General features: G+C 39.5%; 1 protein-coding gene across 2 annotated transcripts; it reads right to left on the minus strand.

Annotated features, from left to right (window-relative positions):
* Positions 1-3,034: 3,034 nt before the first annotated feature.
* On the minus strand, positions 3,035-27,932 carry LOC145786489 ((E3-independent) E2 ubiquitin-conjugating enzyme UBE2O-like). 2 transcript variants are annotated; one of them, XM_082598155.1, is made up of 24 exons: positions 27,769-27,932; positions 26,988-27,091; positions 25,913-25,975; positions 25,503-25,604; positions 25,024-25,121; positions 24,808-24,877; positions 23,895-24,041; positions 21,936-22,198; positions 19,941-20,105; positions 19,479-19,540; positions 18,910-19,018; positions 17,947-18,061; positions 17,423-17,520; positions 16,416-16,605; positions 13,673-13,854; positions 8,749-8,903; positions 8,109-8,227; positions 7,453-7,644; positions 6,858-7,278; positions 6,568-6,749; positions 6,081-6,281; positions 5,590-5,647; positions 5,181-5,281; positions 3,035-5,061 (listed from the first exon to the last, which is right to left on the minus strand). In XM_082598155.1, exons 1-24 carry the CDS (start codon positions 27,860-27,862, stop codon positions 4,552-4,554), a joined length of 3,801 nt encoding a protein of 1,266 aa, XP_082454281.1. In that variant the 5' UTR covers positions 27,863-27,932; the 3' UTR covers positions 3,035-4,551. The 2 variants fall into 2 exon arrangements, with proteins under 2 accessions (XP_082454281.1, XP_082454280.1); XM_082598154.1 differs by having other exon boundaries at positions 19,479-19,543.

Genomic DNA, 27,932 nt, shown 5'->3' on the forward strand with positions numbered 1-27,932 from the left:
GGATTGTCAGGTTAAAATATGGCACTGTCCAACACCTTAGGCTATGGTAGAAAATAGACTACAGCGAATTGATTTATGAAACAATTTAAAATTCTGTCCCGTTTCAATGTTTTTGCAACGTGTAGGCCTACCACTGAAACTCAAAATGGTCTGCCAAATGCATTGCCGTTAAAATCGCCTGTTTGAGCCTCATTTTGTCCGACAGCGTTTGACTTCCAGTCCAGATGCTATTATGGAGGTGTCCATGGGCTCACACGGTGAGGCCGACCTTCCAATTTCAATCAATAGCTTTAGGCCGGGGTAGCTGAAACACAGCCAGAGCAAGTCAAGTTGATTCCATTATTATTGTAGGTCAGTTTGGAACAAAATATTTCAACCTAAATTTCTTGTCTTCATTTCGCTTTGAAATAGAAAGACTCGGTTTTTATGAACTGGAAATGTTAACGAAACCTTTGATACCGTAGCAACTTTAATTACAATTAGAGAGCGTTCAAATATTACGTAACGCTGTTTTTCCGAATTTTTGACCCCCCTCCCCCATGTGACGCCAACGTAACGTTTTTGTCAGCCCCCCTCCCCCACGTGACGCTTTTCCATTACAAAGCCCGTTTTGCCAGTTTATATCAAAATTATGACGTGGAAACAAGTGCTGATAATATATTTTGGTTTGTATAAGCTTACGTTTGAGACATGAAATTTTAGCTATATTTTTTTTTTTGGAATTAAAACGTTATGTACCTACTGAAAACGTTTAGTAGCCCACCGTCCAAAATGTTTCGATCCAAACCTTTCATTGTTTGGTTATGTATTGAAAGAAACATCACAAAAGCGCAAAAGAAACCGCAAGGAAAGCTAAGCATCTTCGAATGGGGTCATCAATGCTTCAAAAATGTTTCTATATATTGGAGCAGTACTCTCGCTTGTGTGGTTCGAACTTGGTGCATAATTGTCTTCTTCAGACTCGCACGTATGAATGTCTTCTACCTGTTGAGAGGTTTGTGTCAAAGTCGTTTGCTTCTTAATGAACATCTGTAGGCCTAGGCCAGTGCTATTCAACCGGGTATACTGTATACCCAAGTGTATACCAGATCGAAACTAGGGTATAGAGCTGGAGAAGGGTATACAGCTTAGATCTGTGATAGTAGAAGTCACAACAGAGACAGCAATTGGCATATTTGTAAACTTTTAACCGGACCTACTGGTGTGCAGTTATTACTCGCCAACCTGCTTTGTGCTTTTGAAACAGATACGCTCGAATATACTTCGCGAACAATTAGGGGCATTTTACACTGCACGGAGACCCAAGGGCTTCCAAGTTTCGTGACATTTTCTGGATTGCACAATTGGCATACTTGGCGTCGATTTTTGATCGTTTGAACCAAGTGAAGATCAGTCTTCAAGGGAGAGGGGGTGATATATTTCGGTCAACTAGCAAGATCAATGCGCTGAAGATGAAAATTGCACTCTGGAAAGAGAATGCTTTGTCGAGGAACTTCAATGAGGCCGAGTAGTGGCCGAGTGGTTAGCGCGCAGTGGCAGTGGCCGAGTGGTTAGCGCGTTGGGCTCGCAGTCGAGAGCCTGCATGTTCGACTCCAGCCACCCGCACTTGCTGTTGTTTCTCTGGGCAAGAAACTTTACGATAATTGCCTCTACCCAGTGATCGATTTCGAGTAATGGGTAGTACCAAATTTAAGTCATAAGTAGAGTAGACAACCGGAAACAGACATTGCCGTCGGCTGCAGCGTGGGTCAGGTGTACGTCGGAAGGCGTACACCGATGCATAGCGCTCAAGTCCGCTTTCCCGCAATGCAGGATAAAGATAAACCAAAACAAACAAATGACTTTCCTGTATTAAGTCAATACCGTACATGAGTCTAGCTGGGAGTTTGAGGACATTTCTACTGAAGATAACTTGTCTGCCCTTGTTGTTGGTCACCTGAAATTACCTGCCGACAATTTGACTACGTATTTTCTTGAAGATAACGACCAATGTCTGGAAGCAAACTCGTGGGTTATCCAACCATTTAATGAAGAACCAACTGAGGATGAGGAATTATTGGAACTACGGGCTGATTTAAATCAAAAATACTCATTGCGAGAAGTGGATTACACAGAATGTTGGGTTTCTCTTCTTGAATTTCCCGAATACAAAAATCTCGCGCAAAAAGCCATTGATGTCTTGGTGCAGATGCCTACCACTTATTTGTGTGAAGAAGGACTTTCCAGTCTTGTCGAGATCAAGTCAAACAAACGAAACTCGATACTTGACATTGATTCTTTAATGCGGGGAAAAATAGAGTAAGAGCTAACACCACGTTATGTCCAACTTGCCGAAACAATGTAACAACAAGCTGCCATTAAATCAACTTCAATTTTGACGTTTTTTGCACGGGTAGTTTCTTGTGCCCAGTTCAAGACTACTATAATCACTTTAACAAACAATTAAATAATTATTAGTTTTTTTTACTTCCTGTGCACAATTAAACATTGCTATTTGTGAGGTGCCGGTATACGAGTAGGCTAAGTATAGTAGTAAGTTGCTATACTGTAAGAATGCTGCCTTGCAATTTCGCAATGCAAGGTTTTAAGCACTTAGAACCTGTATGGAATCCCGTAGTTGATACTTGATAGAGATTTTGTTGGTGCTGAATAGGTGCTGTTGGATAGTCCTATGATTTCAGCTTAATTTAGTATCCAAACGACGATACCAGCCAGCACAAACTACCGTAGCCTACTCGTAAGCGTTACGTAACGTTTTGCTTGAACCCCTCCCCCCCGATGTGACGCTTTTCATAAACCCCCCTCCCCCTCGATAGCGTTACGCAATATTTGAACGGTCCCTTAAAGGAAATTTTTATTGCAGCACAGACTTGCAGTTATGCACCAACACGTCATCATATAGCATCTTTTGCTTAGACTTCTTGTGATCATCTTCTTACATTTATTGCGCAAGCGTTTCTACTCCCAACCCATTAGCTAATGCTACTAGAGATCCAATCACCAGAGAGCAGCACTTTTAAAAACAAACCAGGACTTGGAAGACGCCATGTAATTGTATTTCAATTAGTTGCAGCTCAAGAAAGATTTTGGAACAAAACAGACGATTTTAGACTCATACAAGTACACAGTGAAATAGAGTTTGCATTGGAACATCACCAAGCGATAAGCCATCATGAGATGTGACAGTCAGACAGTTACCATGAACTGGTGCGAATAAATTAAAGAAATCCCACCGGCAAACCGTAGGTTTCACAAATATCGCAAACAACAATCGAAACTAAACTGATCGAATGCACAACATTAGATGGAATTAAGAAAAAAAAATAAACCAAATTTGCAAATCTATTTGATGCACCAAGGCACCGTTGCGTGACGTGATTATCAACATACAGTAGAACTTGGTTAATCCGGATTCGGTTAACCCGGATCTTCGCCTAATCCGGATGAAACTGGAAGTACAAATGATTTGTAATCTTTTTCTTAAGAAACAGCTTCGGATTATCCGGATTATTTAATCCGGATCTTCGCCTATTCCGGACAAAAGTTGCGCTTTCTCTATCGCTTTATCCGGATTTTCCAGACAGTTTTGCCATTTTATGCTAAAACGTAACGTGGCTTATTGCGAGAAATTTCTTATCTATTGTTCCGTTAATGTGACGCAATAAATTATTGCGGATTTCTTCTTTTCATGAACAGTAATCCCTCCTAACGCAAAAATTCCTGCGCAAATGCCCAAACTCGTACTGTAACTTGAAAAGATGTCAGTGGAATTTTCGGCGGTATGTCGGTGATGTTTTTCCAATAGAAGACTTTGTTTGACCGTGATTTTTTGTAAGTTTTCTAAAGAAACTCGTCCTCCGTAACTGTTTTCAAAAGTTTTGAGTGACTACAGATTATTCCTACACGCATGTCTGAAGATATAACTTTGGCCAGTGTGTTCTTGCGTTAGACGCAGAGTCTACAAATACAATTGTTTTACATGCATAGGCTACTGCATTTCAAAAGAACTCTTATCACCGGGTCGCTAATATGGTGATCGCGCGTCTAGGAATTGGCAGATGACGACACTAATGCGTTCAATTTCGGTGATTTTTACCGATACCCTTCTATCTAGGTAACGTCAGGCTTGATAGAACTGTCATCGGTTAATCCGGATCTTCGCCTAATCCGGATGGAATCGCCGGTCAAATCGAATCCGGATTAACCGAGTTCTACTGTATATCGCAAAACTATTGGCAGCGTTAAAATATCCCAAAATTAACAGAAAATTAAAAAAGCTTAAATTTTCTTACTGCGCCAATTCTGTCCTGAAAGTAACGGCAAGTTGCAAATGAAGATTTAGAACAATACACCATTGTCTGGGTGAGCACGCACGAGAACACAAAACAGTGTTTGGCAAAGAAGCTTTTTATAATATAAATAAATACTTTTCAACAAATGCGTAATTTATCTAAAGACAGTATTGCCTATTTTAACAGGAATCATAGATGACCCCAGTAAACGCATTGGACAATCACGAACAGGTAAAGTAATCGCGTGGCATTAATGAGTTCAATTATTATTCAAAAACGTGCAGCTTTTAGCAATTTCATTCAGTCGTTCCAATTTACACCTGAGACTAAGCTGCACGCCTTTAGACAAGGGGTACAGGGGGAATCCCACATCAAACCCTGCCCGCCCCTGGCTAGAGCAGGTGGGCTTGGCATCATCTGTGGCAACGAGGTCAGAAGACGTTGTGTCATGGTTGAGTGCATCCGTGACGTCCGCAGAAGGTATTGTGACATCATCAGCGTGGTTGTCTGGGAAACCGGCAACGTTGGTGTCGCTGCTCGGCAACAAGGTGACGTCATCAACATAATTTGGCGGTTGTGTGACGTCAGTGCAACGTTGGAGTGGATTAGGTCTGTTGATGCTGTCACTTTCGGACAGCTTTAAAATCAAGTTTATCCGTGAAATAAAGTTTTGAACTTTGACCTTGCACAAGTCACGTGCCAGGTTTGGAAAAGCGAGAGAAGGGGATTGGATAAGTGATGTCATGTGCTCAACCAAGCGTAAAACGACCTGTAACGACACCAGGCGGAAAGCATGAAACATTTTGAAATTTTTTCGATTGAAGCAACAAACTTCAATAATCTCTTGTGGAGAGCTGTGCGTCCTCATACGAACAAACACTTACTCACCATCTCGTTGTAACAGCGACTGTTTTCGGATCCTTCCGAGATGGTGCGATGACTTTCATAACCTGCTTCGTTGTAGTAAGGTTCGGAATTAAGAATTAGACCTGTCCAAACAAGACTTGTTCATTATTACGCAAAAATCATAGCAAACATTAGGATCACATAAAGTTTGACTCACTATCAATTCAACAACCGATGGAAATGGTGCAGGTTACAGGTTTATGAACGACCGAACCGAAATATACATGTAATGAGACATGTAAAGAAATTTAAGACAAAAAAATCTGCTACTACAGCAATAACTGACCAATGAAAGGCTGCTTCCAAAACACCATAACTAATTAACTATGCATTTCAACTTTATCAGTGTTTGAATTGCAATATGAAGCGTTGACTGTAATGTAAAGCATACCTTGAATTGAAAGCAAAACTTGAAACAAGTTGGAATTTTCCGTCCACTTTTCGCTTCCCTGTTTAACAACAATAAAATTACGTCACAGAAGTATAAAGTTGGAGTGCTTTGTCTATGTCTAGGGATTGAACATATAAAAGAAGGCAAGTTGCCATTATCCCAGTCTACAAACCAGTCCTTATTTCCATCGATTCAACATCTTCAAACGTTGTGTTAGAAGAAAGGTTCAAAAAGAAATAGTGATTGGAAATGCAAGAGGTACACCTAAAAAACATGTGACGGAATAGGGAAGAATATGACGATGCAGGACAACTCTGATAAATCGGGATGACATCTCTATCAGCAGATGAATAATGATGATACTCGTTAATTTTTGATTTCTTTTTCAAAGTCGAAAATCTATTGTATTGTGTAATCTACATAACGTGTAGTCTTGTCTGAGCTCTAAGACAAAAAACAGTTAATTTAGTTTTCACAAAATTAACGCCCACCTTTCCCGACCAAGTACCCAGCAGGCTGATGCAGACTGTTCCATCAACGTAAAGATTCGGGTTGAGTCGACTGGAGTAGGAGATGTAGTGGATGCGTGGAGGTGATTCAGGATAATCTCCCGGAAGTTGGGCGTCAAAAAGAAAGATGCCGTTTTCATATGGAGTCTGGGGAGGACCTTCAATGAGGATTGATAGAAGATCCTGGAGGAACAATGCAACATCACAACGATCATCCGGCGAGAGGAGGAGGAGGCAAAGACACGTTTTAACAACCAGCTTAGTGATAACCACAAAAAATTGCAAGAACTCCACTTCCTTAGGAAATCCTCTATCAAGACATATTGTAGAAAAAAGTACGTAAAAAATTAAGATAAGAGACTGTTTTCACCTATAACTAGCAGAGCCTTTTTACTTTATAATATACAATGCTACACATAAACGCCATGAGCTTCAATGCAGAGTCAAGCCAACAGGATGACCAACGCACCATTCTATCATCATAAGTCTTCACATATATTCCAGCAGGCAGCGAAGCTCGTAAAAGATTCAAGTCCTTCCGCAAAGCCTTGACAAACTGCTTCATTTGTTTAGGAATGAACTCAGTAGCAGCGTATATGTGGTTGGCAGGAACAGCCTCTTCCGAGAAGAACTGCTGTCTCGCTGGAACGGCTACGAAAAACAAGGAGCTAAAGTTTTATATGATACTGTATTATCACATCAGTTTTCGATAAAAATTGTTTTTCCAAACTTTGAAGCCACAAAAGAAAAGTTACTCACCAGAAAGAGCATTTTGTTGGTCTTCAACGGGAAACGCGTTATCTTCCACAACGTTTTCTACTACCTCGTCCTCACAAGAGTTTGTGTCTACAGGAGCAGATTGTTCGTTGCTGATGACTTCCAAGGCGCCATCAATCATGGAGTTTATCGTTGCCTGGGCAACCATCCCCGAGTGGATATCCTCCGGAGAGGCCTCTAGTGAATTATTGAGATTAGAAGGTTCGTCACTTGCTGGCGTGGCATCGGCAGCAAGTGGAACTCCTTCTCTTGGAAGGTCGAGATTAACACTCGGATGTGAGCCATCAGAGGAGCCTCCATTCGCCTCCGAGTCCGTCCACCATCCCGATATATCATCCGGAGTGTCCTCGCAAGAGCTCTCCATAGAACTGTCTCCAATGTCCGGATCAATAAGAAACACTTCCTGCAAAAGCGACAAATAATTACAAATTTTCGACGTTATAAAGACGTTAGGCTGCCGAGAATTTCCGTTGAACACGGCTACACATAGAGAACTCTATCTCATTATCGTGGTAAGGCAAATCCCTTTCCACGAATCGGTTGAGCGGATGTGAACATAATGCATCATTGTTCTTACTTGCGGATACACCAGAGTCTCGCTCTCATCACTCCATTTCACCAGCAACTTCCCGTCAGTTGTCACCCTCAACAGCTCTCCAATCACTTGGCCCCACGACACCATCGCGCTGTCTTCCACTTGCAAGCGAAGGATTATGTCCGAGACCCGAAAAGTGAAGTCTGGGTGGTCAATGACGTCATATTCACTCAACTGAAAGTAAACAAAAGGTTTTACTGTAAGAGAGATAAAGATTCCCACAATCCATCCATGCAACTGTTGCATGGCCCAATTGATTCATCTCCAGAGAACACAAAAAAAATCTTACGTCTTACCGAAAAAAAAGTTTTCTTCGCTTTGTACAGCACAAAAATCGTGATGAAGTTGCACAATACAAATCCATCAAATTTGTACAAAGCCACGTTTCAATGACATGACACTGAACTGGCGGTTGCCGACACGTCATAATCACTGTCAATATTCCTAGCCTCGATTTGTGTAAGCATCTGTTGGTATGTGCACGGTTATGGCCTTATTAAACTACCGCACAGTGGGCTACATGTTACAGTAAGGTCGAAGTCTGTGTATGCCAAGTCCACATCCAATGTCAACGTGGCTCATTGTTATGATAAAGTAGCGCACAGTAAATCAATTGTAAGCTACAGATGACCGCTCACCTCTTCGGTATTCAGGACTTCAACTATTTTTTCGTTGTCGTGATGCTTGAACCACTGCACAGTTACCATCCGATTCTCGTTATTGGCGGTCATGACCAGTCCATACCGGTCTGCTTGTGCTGTCAATCAAAGCACAGTTGAAAATAGTGGTAAGTCCACAAACCTAAATAAATACTGCGTCCGCAATTTTCACGCCTAGGAAAATCGTGTTTTACGTTGATATTACTATAACGTGTAAGATAAACCCGCATACCAAGGGGTTACAAAAAACTGGCAAAACAACTCGGTAACGGTTGTTTTTAGCGTGAAGCATTCTGTCGCCAGAAATTATAATCTCGCAAATAATAAAGGAAGTTTTCTTCGCAAGACATTGACTTTGAAGGTAGATGGGAAGAGGAAGCGGGGACGTCTAAAAGAACATGGCAAGAACAGGTGAAGAATGAGGCAGACAAAGTTGGATTGAAGAAAGATGCAATGGACAGAATGAGAGTAAAGGCAATTGCTGCAAGGAAAGAATCGGCCACCCCCACTAGTGGGGACAAAACTGAATTTGGATGATGATGATAAGTAGAAGACAGCGCATTAAAGAATCAAAAATGACCATTTTAAAAATTGCCTGAGCCTGCTCCCACAAACCCACCTTCTCCCTCCCGGACAACAAAGTCCCCAGGACAGAAATCATGGTCGTCAACATGGTGGGCAGGTATCAGGTCGACTCCAGGTGTCCATGTGGTAGTACCATCCTGCCACTCAACGTTGGTGGATGAATGGGTACAGCACACTTCGATGGTCGCACTGGAAAATCAAATGTGAGAACTGAAGCTATTTGTAATGTTATTGCATGCGAAACGACAGAAACAGGATTCCCAATGTCGTGTAATTTGCGTTGTATGCTGCAGTAGAAACTCTTGCCGCGTTCCACGCATAATGCCTTTGGCCAACGCAACTGTTCAGTTGGCGCTCCCACTCTGTTTACTTGCTTGTTATGTTGAGGTGCGGTTCAGGTTGATAATCTTATTGTCTGAAGTACTAAGCTTAATGCATTTGTTTATATTTATTTAGATGTTCCATTTAGTTTGTTAAAGCTAATATAAGCTTGCGTAATAAAGTATGTATTAGTTCACGACAATTTAACAAACTAATTGAAGATGGATAGCAAGTTTATAAAGCCCAGTTTGTTCAGCGCTGATCCCAACTCTAGTCAAGCTAGTAAAGAGTGGAAACATTGGCATCGAACATTTGCGAATTTTCTTGCAGCATTTCCAGCTGAACCAGAGATCAGTGATGACGATAAACTGCGATGTTTGATCGCCCACGTTAATAAGGATGTTTACGATTACATCAGTGAATGTAATACTTATGAACTTGCAATAAGAACTTTAGAAAGATTATACGTGAAACCAAATAATCTCATATTTGCTAGACATTTGCTAATGACGTGCAAACAACAGGCTGAACAGTCATTAGATGATTACGTATTAAACTTGAAGCGGCTATCTCGAGATTGCAATTATAAAGCCGTAACCGCGGAAGTTTGCCGCAATGAAGCGATTCGTGACGCTTTTATATCAGGGATATTGTCTGCATCAATACGTCAAAGACTATTGGAAAATATTAGAGAAGAGACCATAACCCTCGATGCTATTTTTAATCAAGCTCGCTCATTAGATATTGCTCAGAAAAATTCTGATGCCTTTCTAGTTTCAAATCAACAGCAAACCTACTGCCAAGAAAACACATCAACATTTGCCAACACGATACAGTGTTCTCAGAGAGAATCAGCTGAACAAGAGATTTCTTTGCGTGAAAGACTTCCGTTAAATGAAAGTTGTGCTGCAGCTGACTTGAAGAAAAAATGCTCCCACTGTGGGTGTCCTGACAATCATGGAAGAGAAAGATGCCCTGCGAAGAACAGTAAGTGCTATAAGTGTGGTTATCTTGGTCACTATGCAAGAGAGTGTCGTTCTCGTAGAAAACGAATTTCACAAAATCCGTCTAGTGCTTCTTTATTCTCCTTACATTCTGCTCCAAATAAAGTTAACTACACTGTGTGTATTAATGGTGTTACTGCAAGAGCACTTGTGGACACGGGTTCTACCCTAAGTCATGTGAGCAAACATTTTGCTTTGAAGAATGCAATTCCTATCGAACCGGAGTTTAATGAAATTGGTTTGGCCGTGAATAAAAAAACTTCACAAAGCGATGGATTTTCTACTGTTAAAGTTTACTTTCAAAGACGTGAATACGATAAAGTGAAACTTATCGTGCTTGATAATTTGCTAACGGACGTTATTCTGGGGCAAGACTTCTTGGCTCAGCATAAGCACGTAAAAATTAACTTTGGAGGTAGCGAAGCTCCTTTGTATCTGGGGGCACTAAAATGCGTGAAAACGGATATTTGTCCAAGATTGTTTCAACATTTATCGCCCAACTGTAAGCCAATTGTGACTAAGTCCAGAAAGCAGTCTGCTGCTAACGAAAGGTTTATAACTGAAACTATACAAAAAGATCTTCAGCAAGGTGTAATTGAGCCAAGCACTGCACCATGGCGAGCTCAAGTCCTTGTGGTATCTGGAGAAAATCACAGGAAAAGAATGTGCATTGATTACAGTCAAACTATCAATAAGTTTACGTTGTTAGACGGATATCCATTGCCTAACATGCAAAATTTGGTCAACAAGATTGCTCACTATTCTTTTTTTAGCACATTGGATCTGAAAAGTGCATACCATCAAGTTGAAATTCCTGTAGAAGATCGGCCTTATACAGCGTTTGAAGCCAATGGTAGATTGTATCAAAGCAAAAGACTATCGTTTGGATTAACAAATGCTGTACCTTGGTTTCAAAGAATTGTTGACAATATCATCGAGAGCAATGATTGTAAAGGCACATTTGCTTATTTGGACAATATTACCGTGTGTGGTAAGACAAAGGAAGAACATGATGAAAACCTTCAGCATTTCCTAACAGTTGCAAACAAGTGCAATCTCACATTCAATAATGACAAGTGCACCTACTCCACAGACAAGATCAACTTACTGGGGTATGAAATAAGTAATGGCAGTTTAAGCCCCGATCGCGAAAGAGTGAAGTCGTTATTAGAAATGCCGGTTCCAACCTCAGCCAAAGAGCTACGACGAATTATTGGTCTTATGGCATATTATGCTCGATGGATACCGCAATATTCGGACAAAATAAAACCACTTGTTGATAGTAATAGGTTTCCCCTGAGTGATCAAGCTATCTCGTGTTTTAACGAACTTCGGCAAGTCTTGGCAGAAGCCACTTTGAAGGTAATAGATGAAAACTTGCCCTTTTCAGTCGAAACTGATGCCTCGGATATTGCGTTGTCAGCAATATTACATCAGGCTGGAAGGCCTGTGGCGTTTTTTTCTCGGACCCTGAATTCGAACGAAAAGCGATATTCCAGTATCGAAAAAGAAGCTACTGCCATAATAGAAGCGGTTCGAAAGTGGTCACATTTCCTTTTAGGCAGACATTTTACTTTGATCACTGATCAAAATTCAGTTGCTTTTATGTTCGACCACAGAAGAAGAGGAAAAGTAAAAAACGACAAGATAATGCGTTGGCGAGTCGAATTGGCACAGTATTCGTATGATATCGTGTATCGCGAAGGCAAGCTTAACGTGGCATCTGATGCTTTATCTCGTGCGTATTGTGCCAGTACAACTGGGAACACACTGAAAGAAATTCATGAAAACTTGTGTCATCCGGGAGTTGTGAGAATGCAACATTTTGTAAGAACAATGAATTTGCCATACTCGATAGATGATGTGAAAAGAATGGTCACAAATTGCAAAGTTTGTTGCGAAGTGAAGCCAAGGTTTTACAAACCTCCAAAAGCTACATTGATTAAAGCAACGCAACCATTTGAACGATTGAGTATTGACTTTAAAGGACCATTGCCGTCAAATACTAAAAATCATTTCTTTTTAACTGTTGTTGATGAATTTTCGCGTTTCCCTTTTGTTTTTCCTTGTAGTAACACTACTTCTCATACCGTAATTATTTGTTTGAAATCTTTGTTCAACATGTTTGGTATGCCAGCCGTAGTGCATAGTGATAATGCAAAATGCTTTATATCCAAAGATATAAAACAGTTCTTAAGTGAGAGAGGCATATCCACAACACATTCGTCAGTGTATAATCCGCGTGGCAATTCACAGTGTGAACGTTATAATGGTGTTGTTTGGAATGCAATTAAGTTAGCTCTTCGAACTAAAAATTTAGAAATTTCACAATGGGAATTAGTTGTTCCTGAGGTATTGCATTCACTTCGATCGTTATTGTGCACATCCACAAATGAAACGCCTCACGAAAGACTTTTTAATTTTCCACGACGCTCAACTTTTGGGTTATGTGTACCTTCGTGGATGACTGAAGAAGACAAGGTACTGGTAAAACGTTTTGTACGTAACAAGTACGATCCACTAGTGGACGAGGTTCAACTTGTGAATGCAAATCCAAACTATGCTGTGGTAAAGTTCCCAAATGGAAGGGAAGCAACTGTATCTGCCAGAGACTTGGCAGCGCCAGGACGAGACTTTGCCGACCCCGTCAACCCTGCTGAAGTGGAGAAATCGAATGAAGTGAACTCCAGAATTAGAAATGTTTCTGATGACGTCGAACGTGAAATTACCTGTGAGAGGAGCTCTGCAGACGATGGTGCGGTTATTAACACGCAACCAATTGATCCTAATGTTGAATTGCAAACACAGAAAAACTGGCGTTCTGTTCGTATAAAAAACCCGCCAAAAAGGCTGAACTATAATTGAGCGTTTGCGTATTTATTGTACTATAATTTTTATGAAGGGGTGAATGTCGTGTAATTTGCGTTGTATGCTGCAGTAGAAACTCTTGCCGCGTTCCACGCATAATGCCTTTGGCCAACGCAACTGTTCAGTTGGCGCTCCCACTCTGTTTACTTGCTTGTTATGTTGAGGTGCGGTTCAGGTTGATAATCTTATTGTCTGAAGTACTAAGCTTAATGCATTTGTTTATATTTATTTAGATGTTCCATTTAGTTTGTTAAAGCTAATATAAGCTTGCGTAATAAAGTATGTATTAGTTCACGACACCCAATAATGGTCTTTCTTACATAGAAATGCGTCTTGCACTAGATTCACAGTTGTGCGTTGCCCTCAGTGCTGTGCCACTAACAACGGTTTCAGTGGTGCACATATTCTCAATACTTTCAAATGACATGACTGTTCTGTGTGCTGTTTGATAAACAATAAAAATGTTCGAAATGAGCTTTAGTAGTTATTAGGAACTTCTTCATACTATCATACTTCTTCAACACTTGAAGAGATTTTCGTCAAAACGAAGTATATCTGCTTCTAAGAGCCCCAATAAACAACGCATGTAATTTGTTAATGTACGATACAAGATTATCATATCAACTGAACAGAAGTACTGTACCATCTTCCAAATCTCAACGACTGAACCACAGCGATTGAAGATGATGCACAGTGCACACTGCTAACGTAGCAGGCTTTCAAAGCAACTTCTTCAAACAAAGCATGTGCAAACGATCCACTCACAACTGTCCTGCTTCGTACTTGACTTTCTTCCCAGCCTGGTGCTTGTGGCCGGCTATGGACTGACCACAGTATGACGTTTTGTTGAGGTTATTATTGCGTTCAATTAACGTTGTTTGTCCGTCTTCATCCGACGAATTTCTGTCCAGATCGCAAAGCACGATGTCTGTGTTTTCGGTAGATTTCTAAAAACAGAAGATTCCAGACATTTTATAAGGGCAAAACGACTGATGGAAAATGTGATAAATTTTTAAAGTTAAAAGCTTTTAAAACCTTGCATCATGTTCAGTGTCACGATTCTTTCTATCTTTTACCAGGAACGATATTTGGGAAAGATTAATGACGTAGTTTATTGGGATATCAAACGAAAAACAGTTAAACAATGGTCGGATAGTTCTACTTGTGAGATGATAAATAAAAATTTTTGAAGGACCTTAACGAATGGTTCAGCACTTCCAATATAAATCAAACTAACTGTGCACAGCACTAGATTCCAACACCTGTATGTAATTTTTCTCACGACTTCTCGTACAACTCAAATGTCAATCACAACTTCTAATAGCATCAACTCTTACCTACTCGTATTCAATAATTTCAACTTCAATTTCTATCAATTTCAACAACAATCTCAATAATCAATTACGCCGCTATTTATAGCTAGTTTGTTTTGACCAGTAACTTCGAGAAGGTATACCAAAATGCTATGCCATGAGAACTCATTGGTCTGATCAAGTTTTACTACCCGTAAACATCTTTGTGACTTCATAACAACCTGCTACCTGACTAGTTACTCGATCTAGTCCAGTGGTTTTCAACCTTTTTCATATCGCGACCCATTTTAACAACCCAATGTAACTAACGACCCCCTTCCAAAAATTTTGATTCAGGCATATGTAATATATTTGTGTATGCGCAATAGCACAAAAAAATATAATTAACAAAGCTCACTGCTTGCAGTTTGAGCACTTCGGCAAGGTTGGCGGAAGTACCATTTTTGGAGCTTAGGTTCAACAAACGGGAAAATGTCACACGGAGGTATATCTCCGTGACCATACCAGTGTACCTACTGCACTGAGGAGACCGAAAGGCCGAAACGGTGTGCACTGTCTCATCATAATCCATCGTCGGTTTGCTCCCCACTAGTGGGGGTGGCCGATTGTTTCCGCGCAGCAATTGTTTTAATCCCTTTTCTCCATTTCACCCTGTCCCTTGCATCTTCCTCCTTCAGTCCGACTTTTTTAAATTCATCCTTCACTTGTTGTTTCCACGTTCTTCTTGGACGACCGCGTTTCCTCTTTCCATCCACCTTTAGATCTAGTGCCTTTCTAAGAAAACTTCCTTCCTTCCTCCTTATCACATGTCCATACCATCTTACTCCATTTGCCCTTGCCAGTTGGTCTATGGTCTCTCTCATCTCTAGCATATCCAACAATTCTTCAGTCCTTTTTTCCCTTCTCGTTTTCACCCCACACATTGCTCTCACCATTGACCTTTCCGTTCTTCTCAGGATTGCCAGTTCACTCTCTCTCAATACCCATGTCTCGCTACCATATAGCATTGCAGGCCGCACACAGCTCCGATATACTTTTCCTTTCATCCTTAGTGAAAATTTTCTGCCATGCAACATTTCCCCACATTCCCTGAACTTTACCCAGCCCAATCTTGCCCTTGTTGTCACCGCTGCTTCACATCCACCACTTCCAATTATCCGATCACCCAGATAACAGAAGTCTGTCACTGTTTCGATGCCATGGCAGAACTCATCATCATGGCCTTCCACTTCATTCCTTCCTTTACTGCATTTCCCACAAACAAAACACTTCGCCAATCTTGTTGCGGCTCTCTTGACATTAGCACATCGTACCCACTTTCCACATTCCTTGCATTGCATTGAATTTCTCATCACTCTCTTGCCACATATTTCACAGAGATCTACTTTGGTCTCAACAATAAACAAAATGTCTGCAAATAAACAAAAATAATATAAATTATGAGACCACTCAGTTGAAAAAAATACTCATTTATTGAATTCATGCACAAGGCAGCATCAGTGAGATGGCTTTTTCCTGCTTAAATCTTTTACTTTCTTTTTATTGTTCGTCTTCGCGACCCCCAGAGAAAAAGCAAACTACCCACCCGGGGTCGCGACCCCCAGGTTGAAAACCACTGATTTAGTCCGAGAACCTTTTAGAAGCTTCCAGACTTGCACGTATGCAAATTCTTCTAGAAGTACATTACATAATAAGGAATTCGCAATCAAAGGTCACTATAGCACAGTAACCGATAATAACATTTCGTAAGAATTATACAATTAAAACAGTACGCATGGTCAAGACATAATGTAGCCTACCATGTGGGTTATACCTATTGATCGTGACATTCAGACCATCTGCATTTACATGATTTGGTTGCGCCATAAGGAGATTTAAATAAGAAAACTAAAACAAAGCACAAACAAAATCAGCAAACGGAGAAAACAAAAACAACATGCTGCAGGATGGGAGGTACAATCGTACAATTTATTGCAACTTTTGTATTTGAAATAGTCCTCCCAGCTTTTAAAAATATTTTGAACTGGAGTACAGAGGCAGTCTTGCATTTACTGTTTGTCGGGGATTGAAACAGATACCAAGTTAATGGCAAATATTTCATACAAGCCCAAGTATAATGGGTCGCGATTTGGACCACGCTGACCTACAACATGGCTTCAGAGGAACGTTTACTGCTCAATGTAACTTTTTCTTACCGGTCTTGTTCCCCCAGGCGTGTCGCCGGTAACAATGAATGTGTTTTCCTCCTCGTCAAATCTTATCCGGAGAGAAGATGCATTCACAGACTGGATGATCATATCATTGAGTTTGTTGGTGGTAAGACTCGCAAGGCTCGGGTTGCTTTCTTTGTGCACCACCTTGTTCAAGTGATTGCTCAACATTTTCCTGAAATAATCACTATCATGAACACACAGGAGTAGGTGGGCTTCGGCTTTGTACAAAAAGTTACTACAGTCCTCACAAGAGTCTTCTATTCGAGAACACAATTTCACCAGTTCACCATAGAGTCTCCTCCTCATTATGCAGCAAGATGAAAATAGATTAACTATAGCCTCATCTCGTCAGTAAAGATAAACATAACGTATCCGTTGAACAAGCACGATACTGTCTTAGGTCATGTTGTTTGCTACTGAGCAGCAAACTGGGAAGCAACCTTCGTCATGCAATGACAAGTAACTATGGCGTGCGCGGTGAAGTTAGACCGGAACGACCCGAAATGACTGATGATTCGTAAGACGAAGCAGTTTCCACAAGGCTTCCAACAGTAGCATGGCATCAGCAGGTGAACAATATGCTTCTGCATGGAAGGTACATGCACAATTGGGCAATGAAAACTACCAACGTATTAATCGATAGCCAGGAAGTGCTTCTAGTTTTGTTTTAACTTCGTTTGCATCTAAAGCAAATAAGAATAAAGTTCGTGACAAGCCGGTACTACCACAGCAAACCTTCAGCATCAGGTTAAATAAGTCGTTTGTGTTTGCACGTGTGAAATATGCCAATAAAGTTACAACTTTCACATTCACCATAAAGAGTTATTAACGTGTTTAACTGAACTGCTTAATATGCTAGTAGAGAGTAACCAGTTATTACGTTACGTTGCCCAAACGCGAAATTATGATTATTATTCGAAATATTTCGCAGTTTAAACGCTTTGAAACATAAAAGTGGTTACTTTTTGGATATGCATAAAAGCACCTACTTGATTGCGCGGAGAACCTTTGGAGGACAGTGGGGATTTTGGAGACTGATGTTGACGCCCGAGCCACTTTCTTTAATTTTGAACTTGAAAGATCCGACCTTAAAACAAAGCAAGTTGCATAGGCAGAGAATAAAATAATTGAAGTTCTTTGAAGATATTTAAACTTCCACATCAGCGTCATGGTTTTGCAGAACATTTACAAACAGCACTGCGTGCAAATCGCCGATGATTAAAATGACAAGTAGATCGAAAACCCTTGATCTCAGAATGTTCACAGTGAGCCGTTGTAAAGTATTCAAGCACATTTGTTTGAGTTCATGTGATCCATATTATAAGATCATCGACCGTCATTGGAACTTGGTCCCTCAATAATAATAGAGAATATCTATGGCTGCCTGGTCGACTGGTCGTGGATAGGTAGCATGGTACCGGTATCGTTGCAATCTCAGCATTACAAATGGATTACAAAAATTAACATCCACAATGAGTTATGCTTCAATGTATTCAGCTGTTAGCATGGTTACCTTATGTGTGAGCATGTGCAGGGACTTAACCATCTTATCATAGGAGTTGGAGCTTGCTTCTGATTCGACAACGCATTCTTCCACGTCACTTCCGGTTGCATCAACGTCGTTTGCACTGGTCAAAAAGACAATGTACCGTAAGTTGTAGCTCATATCCAGTCAAGGTGCTATTCTAACTATGCTTGTCTGCTGTACACTGACTTCAACAGATTATGAATTGTAAGTTTAGATTTTCAAGCACACGTAATCAACATGAAAGTGGTTTTAAGATAACAGTTACTCATAATGCGGCATCGAGTGAAATGAAAGCTGCAGTGAATTTCAACAAGCAAAGTTTCATTCACTGGACACAGCAGACGCTATGCTAATCCGTTACAAACCCAATTACCAATGGTATAGAAAGCAAACACAAAATCCCAAGCTCAGATATTGCCTTGACACGCGTTGGCCGTTGAGCCAAGAGAATTGGCCTACTGGCAACCAAATTGCTTGTAGTCTGATGGAATGCATCAGGAGGCATGCAATCGATCATAATGTTATCGATCGATCTCTTGACAACAACATATGCCGGTTGCGGAGTAGTGAGGACATAGGTACGACCCCGGGTCAAAACCGCTCAAGAGCATGGCTCTTAATGGCATGCCAAAAGGTGGATACGAAGATTGGCTTCCTTGCCTTTCTTGTTGATACAACCTGATGCTTTCACATGCGCTACGACAGTTGCTTTCAAACCATGGGCCCGGGAAGCGTTGGCAATGAGCCGTAAAGCCTTAAATTGTAAGGAAAGTAAGAGCAAGGAGAGATTACAAGAGGACCATGAAAAACTTTTCAACAAAAAGAAGTGCATCTTGAGCTGCGTGGAAACAGAGTTGTATATCCACGGAGCTACAATCTACAAATAAAGCTGTTGGTCAAAACTTGAAATGACTGAAGAATGGACAAAACAATTAAAGCCATCCTTACCCGGTGCTTCTGGTAACAGGCAGTTTAACTGGTGGTTCATCATCGTCATCTTCGTCATCAGCAGAAGAAGAATCATCAGTATCGGAGTCTCTTGCAACAGCGGAATCATCTGCATCACAACTGAGTGAATAGATGGGCATGTTTTACTCAAACTACATGATTATTGATTAACTACGTCATCGTAACAAAACAAAATAATGCGAAAATCTCCTTATCTCCGCGGTTGAAGAACACCGCATCGAACAATCTAACTACCATTTGAAATTAGTCTTTCATAAAATTGAGACCATTTCCTTGATATCAACTTCCACGAGTCAAATATAACTAACATCTTCAACAGCTTTTGTTACCTTGGTGAGTTAATGCCAATGGCACTGTGTGAAATGTGCTTGTAATTATGAGTGTTCATGCTCAAAATACGAATGATATAATGTGAGTATTGCCAATCGAAATATCAAAAGTTTGCTGCTTCACTGAATCAGCTGATGATTCTTTACGTGTGCCATGTACAATATCAAACATGGTTGCAACCTTTCTATAGCATAGGTTGAGACTAATATCATTCTTACTTCTTCCCACGGCACTCTCTCGTTTCGTCGCAGAGCTTGAGGAGCCACATCTTGACACCTTCCTGCTGTGAAAGTAGAAGGATCCGTTATGACCAAGGAATTCTCAATGAGGGAAACAGAAAGCTTTTAATTCAAATGAGGCGAAACGAGGCAGGTGATGCCATTGTGACCCATACACAGCCGTTTCATTCTCACTCGTACGGCTGCATTCCAATAACTAATGTTTGCTCTCAGGTTGCCGGGTCTTGAATTCATCAAAGTTTTGTCATATTAAAAAGTACGATTGTAGTGGAAAAGGCGTGGAACAAAGAAATGTCACTGCGCCACACTCGTAAGAATAAATTTAAATTTACATTAATATTTGAATGCTCCCTAATCTGCAGGCATTTCTGAAAAATGTAGCTATGAGAAAATTTATAAGTTTCATGAAAATACATACTTGGGATCTAGTGAAACACTCACGTGTGTGACTTCTGTTTAGTAGAAACTCTTTTTGAGCGCTTGCTTTTGGTGCTCGGGGGTTTGGCTTGACTGTTTAAATTGTTGGCGTCTTCTTCTGTCAGCTGGTAAAGAAATCGAGACCCAAGTCCAATATGAGCCTTCCAGAAATGCAGGATGCGTTTCACGCTGAAGCAGAAAAGAATTTAGCGTGATCACGTTCAACAATCAGTGCTGTGGAGGCGGAGTTTTTAAAAACAAGGCCGATCCTGATTTGAAGCAAAACGATAAACAAACAAAAAAATTTGCAATCGCTGTTTTTTGTTCTCCGTATTGTGCTTTTAAAACGTTTCCTGAAAATGGAAGTGTTTGTACTTGTCAGTTTTTGTGAAAGTCTCTGTTACAAGTTCGATGACAACTTAAATGAAATTAAATTTAAAAAAGTGAATAGGGACAAAAATGTAAAAAAATACTGGCAACACTGAAATTGGAGTCGGCTAGTCATAAACCAGAGGTGTGCAGGAGCGGGAGTTTTGGAGTATTTTGGAGCCGGAGTCTCGGTTTTCGGCCGGATTCGGAGTCCAAAAGCTGGAGTCGGAGCCCGGTTTTTTGCCAGTTGATACTTTTAGCATAAAAAAGTGGGTCTGCTACTATTGGGAGAATCCGATTCGGAGAAATCCCTATTCGGAGACAGCCTTTTTCGGAGAAAAATATTTACTTTACATCAAAACAAGCTTTTTCAGAAAAAGATGCTGTAACTCAAGAGAGTCAAAAAATTTCTGATGTCAACAAAAGTTTTGAATGTAATGTAAAGGCAAACCAAACGTGTTAGCCTATAGGTTTCATCGAAAGGAAATATGTTTGCAACCGCTTTATTAGTTAAGTTCAACTTCGGTACGGTAGCCTAGCTCCAGGCCAGCAAATCTGTCATTTTTACATCGTTTCAACGTCGCCAACCGTTGAAATCGTGTACAAATGGAAACTTTTGCTGACTAGGTATAGGTTATCTCAGAAACATTTACAAAAGCCATTCGATTTGTCAAAGAACACAATTGGCCTAACAGTTCGTATTTACATTGATTCAATGCCTGAATACGTTGAATCACTCAGTTGGCCTATCGTTTTTCTTTACATTGATTTCACGTCTGAACAGGTTGATTCGATGTAAAAAAAGCTGTTTACTGACTGGCGCGGCGCGCTTGTAAACGCAATGGTCATTTCTCCGATCAATTACAACACCGATTTGCTCCAAAATTTCAAAGTGCGTTTCAATTTTATGTGAGCAAACATTTTAATTTAATAGTTCAAACATTTTTCGCTAAATTTCAATTCAATTTATTTTTCTTTGAAATTCTTTAAATAAACAGGACGTCGTTGGATTTACAGAAGGCGTCGTTAGATTTTCAAAAAATCTCCGAAAAGGGCTTTCTTCGAAAAAGGCTGCCTCCGAATCGGGATTTCTCGGAATCAGATTCTCCGAAACGGGCCATTCCGAAAAATATCTATGCTGTACTTGGCGCCGTTAGTTTTTTGTGTACTTCTATGGTTTTATATTCGTGTCACGCGTATATAAGCGTTTTATAAGTGTTACGCGTAGTAGGTTATAAAAAATCTGTATTGTGATTTATGCTTTGCGTTTGGAATCGGGTTGGAGTTAGGAGTCAATATTTTCAAAACATTTGGAGCAGGAGTGGATTTGGAGTCGCAAACTTCGGGGTCGAGCAGGAGTCCCGAGAACCTAACTCCGTACGGCGTACATCTGTGTCATAAATCGAGGTGTGAGAGTCGTATATTTTTCGCCCTACTCCACAGCCCTGATTACAATAAAGGTTACAAATTGAAGAAAAAATCTCCGTAACTGGTTGATTCTATTTAAAAACTAAAAACATGTAAAACGGGTTAACTATCCTACACAATCCGGTTGAGAGGGATCAAGCACGAAGTATCCGAACTTGATTAGTATCTTTGACGTGTTCACAAAAATATCAGTGATAAGACTTTTCGCACGACGCAACTTACTGTTTTAATCTGTCTCCAGTGATATCTTTCGGCGGAGGTTTAAAAGGATCAACATTCAGGCCAAGAAACTTCTCAAAGTCTGTTCTTTTGTCTTCTACATTTTCCATGGAAGGAGCCATAGAGGTCGTATTCTCGGATCTTTCATCATCGCTGATGGTGCCACTCTGAGTGCTTTCTTCTGTTGAACAACTTGTAGTGGTGGAAGACGGGCGGCAGGATAGCGCCCTGTGAGCCCAATCCACTGATATGCCATGCACCTCAACCTGCAATGGCATCTCTCTAATCAATGCACAGGTTGCCAATTGAAGCACAGAATAATTCCCGTCTAACATTTCGTGTTTAGACACTTTCAATTAGATACTTATATACAGCAACATATAATAGTACACACTTGCCCTGACAATGCCTGACATAGTATACAAGGTGAACAGAAAGTCCTTGGACTTTTTTCATTTTATGATTCAACCTATTGAATGTCCCTTAACTGCAGACAGTGGCACACCGTTTTGGCCTTCCGGCCTCCTCAGTGCAGTATATGCCTTTCAATATGTTAAATATCTTGTTAAACTCTCTAAAATTTAAGTCTAAAATGAGCCAAAGAGAAGCCATCATTCAGCTCCATTGCGCAAGGAAAACCAACTCTGAGATCATTAAGTTCTTAAAAGTTGCCAAACCCACCGTTTACCAAGTTGTGAATAGATGTAAGGAACTTGGTACATCTGAAGATTGTCCTAGGAGTGGAATACCTCGCACTTCCAAACAAAGAAAGTGGTTAAGGCTGTCCGAGAAAGGGTGAGGAGAAACCCAAATAGATCCATCCGTCAAATGGACAAACACATGAATGTGAGCAACACTTCAATGAGAACCATTGTGGAAAAGGATCTTCAGTTGTCTCCTTACAATATGAGAAAACGGCAGTTCCTTACACCTCTCCAAAAGCAAAAAAGACTTGAAAGAGCACAGATTCTTCTCAGAGAACTGAAGGCAGGCATAGCAGGGCAAGAGATTATTTTTTTGTGACGAAAAACTCTTCACAATTGAAGTTCAGTTCAATAATCAGAATAATAGAATTTATGCAAAGTCTTCAGTAGATATTAAAGATTCTGTAAGAACAGCTTACCGCCATCAAAAATCTTCTTCTGTCATGGTGTGGGCCACCATCTCCAAAACTAGGAAGTCTCTTCTGATTTTCGTGGAACAAGAGGTTAAAATCAATTCAGATCGCTACATCAACGATATTTTGGTTTCAGCCTTTGAAGAGATTAAGAAACACTACAAATATCAACCCTTCGCATTCCAACAAGATGGTGCACCATCCCACACCTCAGGAAAGACTCAGGGCTGGTGCACACGTCAACTTCCAAGATTCTGGAGCAAGGAAATGTGGCCTCCCTCATCGCCTGATTTGAATCCCATGGACTTTTGTGTGTGGTCGTTATTGGATGCAACAACCTGTTCTGTTGCTCACCCAAGTGTTGATGCTCTGAAGCAATCACTCCTGTGGGAGTGAGACAAAATATCCCAGGATGAGCTACATGCCTCAGTCGAAAGAGTTATCCACAGAGTTATCCAAGTGAAGGGGGCCACATTGAAAATAAACAAATTTATTCCTAGTATAAGCTCTTATTGTGATATCTTTTTGATAAAATTTTATTTATTTTTTATTAATAAATTGTTTATAAGTTGGTCCAAGAACTTTCTGTTCACCCTGTAGACGAGAATTTCGTTTAGTAATCAGCAAAAAGGCAGTGGGCACCATCTCACAATTACTAACATATAGAAATCACACAATATATATTAAATTAAACAATATTCCATTTCTTTGCACACATAAATTTAAACGGAAAAATATTCCTTGCATGCAAACCAAATTTTATTTCACTGTCAGTGCTTAAAAATATTGTTTTGAACATGTTTAATTTTCAACTAATAAAAAACCAAGCTTCAAATAAAATTCACCTGTTCGACTAAGACTTTCAGTTTAGCTTTGGCCCTAAGCTTTGGTCGTGGTCCGTTGCCCAACCACTCGACTTTTCGAAACGCCCGTGCCACCCCGCTCAGGGACTGTCCAGGAAAATACTGAAAACCATCATCACAAAAACTTCCCTGAAAAGCAGAATAAGCTTGTATCGGACTAACAATGGATTTTTTATGCGTGCTGTGCCATTTAATGTTTAGCTGTTACGATATCGCACAACAAAATAAACTATGGTAACCAATCAACTCCTTTCAATGTCTGACAACGCACACAACTATCCTTGTCGTGGTTCAACCTTATTTGTACCAACGTAGAGAAAACAATATTCAGTCGTTCAGGGATCCCTCAATGCACTTATTGAAACTAAGACTGTGCGTACCTGGCTAGCACACTGCATTGAGACGGTGTCCGACAAATTGTTCATAAGCAATTGTTCGTAAAACAATTGTTCGTAAAAAAATTAATTCTTCGTAAAACAATTCTTCCTAAAGCATTTTTTCGTGCATGCAGTTAAAATTTGATGTATACGAAGAAATGCTTTACGAAGAATTGTTTTACGGATGTCATTTTACAAAAAACAGTTTACGAACAATTGTTTTACGAACAATTGCTTACGAACAATTGCTTTACGAACAATTGCTTACGAACAATTTGCCTATAACCCATTGAGACAGCAACAGCAACGGAAGCGAAAAAATGGAAAAAAGATCTACAATAACTCAAACACAACTTTAATACAATTTTGGTAAAGAGGTGACTTTCTTCAACCATAGACAGATAAAACCAAGCAACCACAGGGCATATAACATAATATATTAAAGTGAACATAAACTATAAACTACGACTTTAATATGTTTGGGAAATCTTAAGCAGTGCAATCTTAATTCATATTACCTCATCACTGGGATGGGGATACACATCTCCAAGCAAATCGGACTCATCTGATTCCAAGGACATTCTAGCTCTGGAAAGTAATTGCAGACAAGCTTAAAATACTTGAAAAGCTGCAGCAAACACAAGTTTTTACCATTTACTATTAGCCGATAAACAGGTTTTGTAGCACCGGATTGAAGATCGTTTTGAAATTATAAAATCTTTGTTTTGACTAACCTTGCTCCATTGGGAAACCGAATCACTAAGCTCTCATAAACATCATCTATGGTTCCCAACCAAGGACCGTACGCCACCATCTCTCCCTCCACAAGATCCTGAAAGGAAATAAAGTCCTTTCTCAGATTTCAACAAACTCATGTGCTGAAAGTGGAGAACAACTTCTCATAGTTGAAGATGCAAACTTGAGACAAAAATCTTGTTTTAAGTCAGGAACAACAAGCAATGGATAAGTTCAGTGGCCTACAGCATATATAAACATTAAATCTTTTTGTTTATTTAATTCAATAAACAAATAACTGACCAACAAGGTACACGTCTTATCATCTGTATCCTTTATCACTGCTTATGCCTTCACTTATCATGCCTCACTTATGTGCAGTTACTCTCACACTAACTACAGTTTTCCCATCAAGCACAATTTAATGTTAAGTAAAACTGTTCAGTAAAAATAAAAGTCAAGAAAAGCGTAAACAAACCAGTATGTGATGAAAATTGGAGGTGTCAACCTTCTTGATTGTCTTGTCTGTTCCAACAATGGTAACATCGCATATTACATCCACGTTAAGAACTGTTCCCAGCTGTTTGCAAATTTAGCAATTGAAAATGGTTTGACACACCTCTTTTAGAAGGATCAGGTATATTAAAGCTTTAACCAAAGACGAGACAACTCACCACTCAAACTCTTTGACAAAGTGCCTGACAATTAAATAAACAATTTTGGTAGAGTGTGATTTTTTAAATAACTAAATAAACCAACACAAAAATTGTCAAACACCAAAGTTACGATATAATTTTGGTACGGCAACAGCAACATATTGTGGATTAGTTGTAGCGAGTACAATAAATCATAGGACTGATTGTAAACAACAAAAATATCTGGCGATACCTGTCTGCCATGCTTGGACCGGACAATGTCTCGAGGCAAGTTGGACCGATCAACCACTTGAAGCTACAAATAAGAAACTTGGTCAGTTTTAGTGCAATCACTTTCCTTCTTTTGAACATGAGCTCTTCAAATGCAAACCCCAAGTTTTTTTGATTTGATCATTTTGAGCAGGAAATTGAAAACATGCTGCCTTACACAAAAGTTACTGTATATATACTAATAGTGTCATTAAGGTAAAACAATTAGTTTGCTTGCGAACAAACGTTCATGGCTTAATATTTTAAAAATTGTGCACATAGGCTACCACAAACACTCAGCAAAAATACAGTTTGCTGTGTAATTGAGTGCAACCTTAACATCAGCCACAAAGAATAACCAAGACTAGTGTCATTTAGGATGAAGTCATTATGCCACCATTCATTCTCAAAAGATGTAAGGTTTTGTCATTTGAACGTACAGAGTGCCCTGGTCTTTTGTTAGTTAAATGTAACATTTTTCAGCTACAGGGTTTTGATTTGAGTGATTCAAACCGATTCATAAAATCTTGGACCGACTAAAACCAGCCCTGATTGTGGATACAAACCACACCTTTATGATAAGGTTTGAATAAATGTGTTATGCATTTTAGAAAAGAAGTTTAAAATCTTTATTAAATGATAAAATCATTTTTATCAAACAATATTAAAAACATGGAAGCGACATATCCTAACAAGTTTAAATTGTTCATGTAAAAAGGAATTTTATTGAGTTGTGTTTAGCTTTACACTCCAAATTCTTAACTTTAGATAATCTCTCCAAATATTTGTCATAAACAGTTTGACTTTTTTAGACAAAACTGTTGTTTACCTCAATATCAATTATTGAGTGCTACCTGATTTTGCCAGTAGAGATGCAATGCACAAGGAATAATGAGTTCTTCGCTACAAACCAGCACAGTGTGACAATTGGTGGCATGATATTCTACAATCTGCACTGACAATAACCTAGAAAGTTTAAACAACAACAAAAAAGTACAAAATCTTTCATTGGTGAACTATTACAGTATTAATATAAACCAAAAAAAAAAAATTAGAACCTTTGCTTCTTTTATGGATTGACATTTCCCATCAGGGTACCACGCCACATGAACACATCCATCTTCCAAAGATTCTTCATCAACATCCGAATCCTCATCAAAATCTGGAAGAAATATATCAAGAAAAGTGTGATATTATATAAGTTTTTTATAAAGCAGTCATAAGCTGGGTTTTTTTTTTCACTGAGACTTTTCGGTCATTTGTCCGAAATGACTTGAAAAAATTCGGTCAATTTTATTTATTTCGGTCATTTTTGGTCATATATACAGTAGTCAATTGACTATATATTTTTTCGGACATTTTGACCGAATTGACTATATTTTTTTCGGACATTTTGCTAAAAAATCGGTCAATGACCGATAAATGACCAAAAAAAACCCCCAGGTCATAAGGTTACACCTTTGCTCAAATAAAAATCAAAAACTCAAATCATTATTCACATTCCAAGTAAGTAATGAGTTTTCTAGTTTCAAAGGAAACTGCTTATGATAAAATTGTGATAAAACTGCCAACACATATAAATTGTAAAGTATTAGCCAACTATCAAGTTAAGCTTACAGAAATTATCAAACTTGAACTAACAATAATGCAGACGGCATCTTTGGTAATATTATCAAGAAATACGCTATTACCACAGTGACCAATTAAAGGTTTACCACAGAAAAGTGTCATACAGATTAAAAATTGCTGACATAAACAACCATATTTAAACAACCAATAATTCATTCTAACCAAATTAAATTCATACACAGCACATAGATTAATAAATATGCAAATTACCATATCCTGCTCGTTCAACAAGCCCGTAACAAGATCGACCATTGCTACACTGGCCTACTATAACATCTCCCATACATATTTGTGTTTGTGTCATTGTAGTTTTTCCAAATAGTTCATTGCAACATTTAATTAACAAACAAAAAACAAATTTATATCAGCATAAA

The sequence above is a fragment of the Aplidium turbinatum genome, chromosome 17 (assembly GCF_918807975.1).
Source record: "Aplidium turbinatum chromosome 17, kaAplTurb1.1, whole genome shotgun sequence".
NCBI classification, from domain to species: Eukaryota; Metazoa; Chordata; class Ascidiacea; order Aplousobranchia; family Polyclinidae; genus Aplidium; species Aplidium turbinatum.

Bases quoted from the DNA above. Each gene is read 5' to 3' on its own strand.
- LOC145786489 (XM_082598154.1), bottom strand. From the start codon at position 27,862: ATGACACAAACACAAATATGTATGGGAGATGTTATAGTAGGCCAGTGT. The intron at 24,878-25,023 runs GTTAGTCAAAAC...ATTACTTTCCAG, and splicing joins CGGTTTCCCAATGGAGCAAG to AGCTAGAATGTCCTTGGAAT. The intron at 8,228-8,748 runs GTGGGTTTGTGG...TTTGATTGACAG, and splicing joins TGTTGTCCGGGAGGGAGAAG to CACAAGCAGACCGGTATGGA.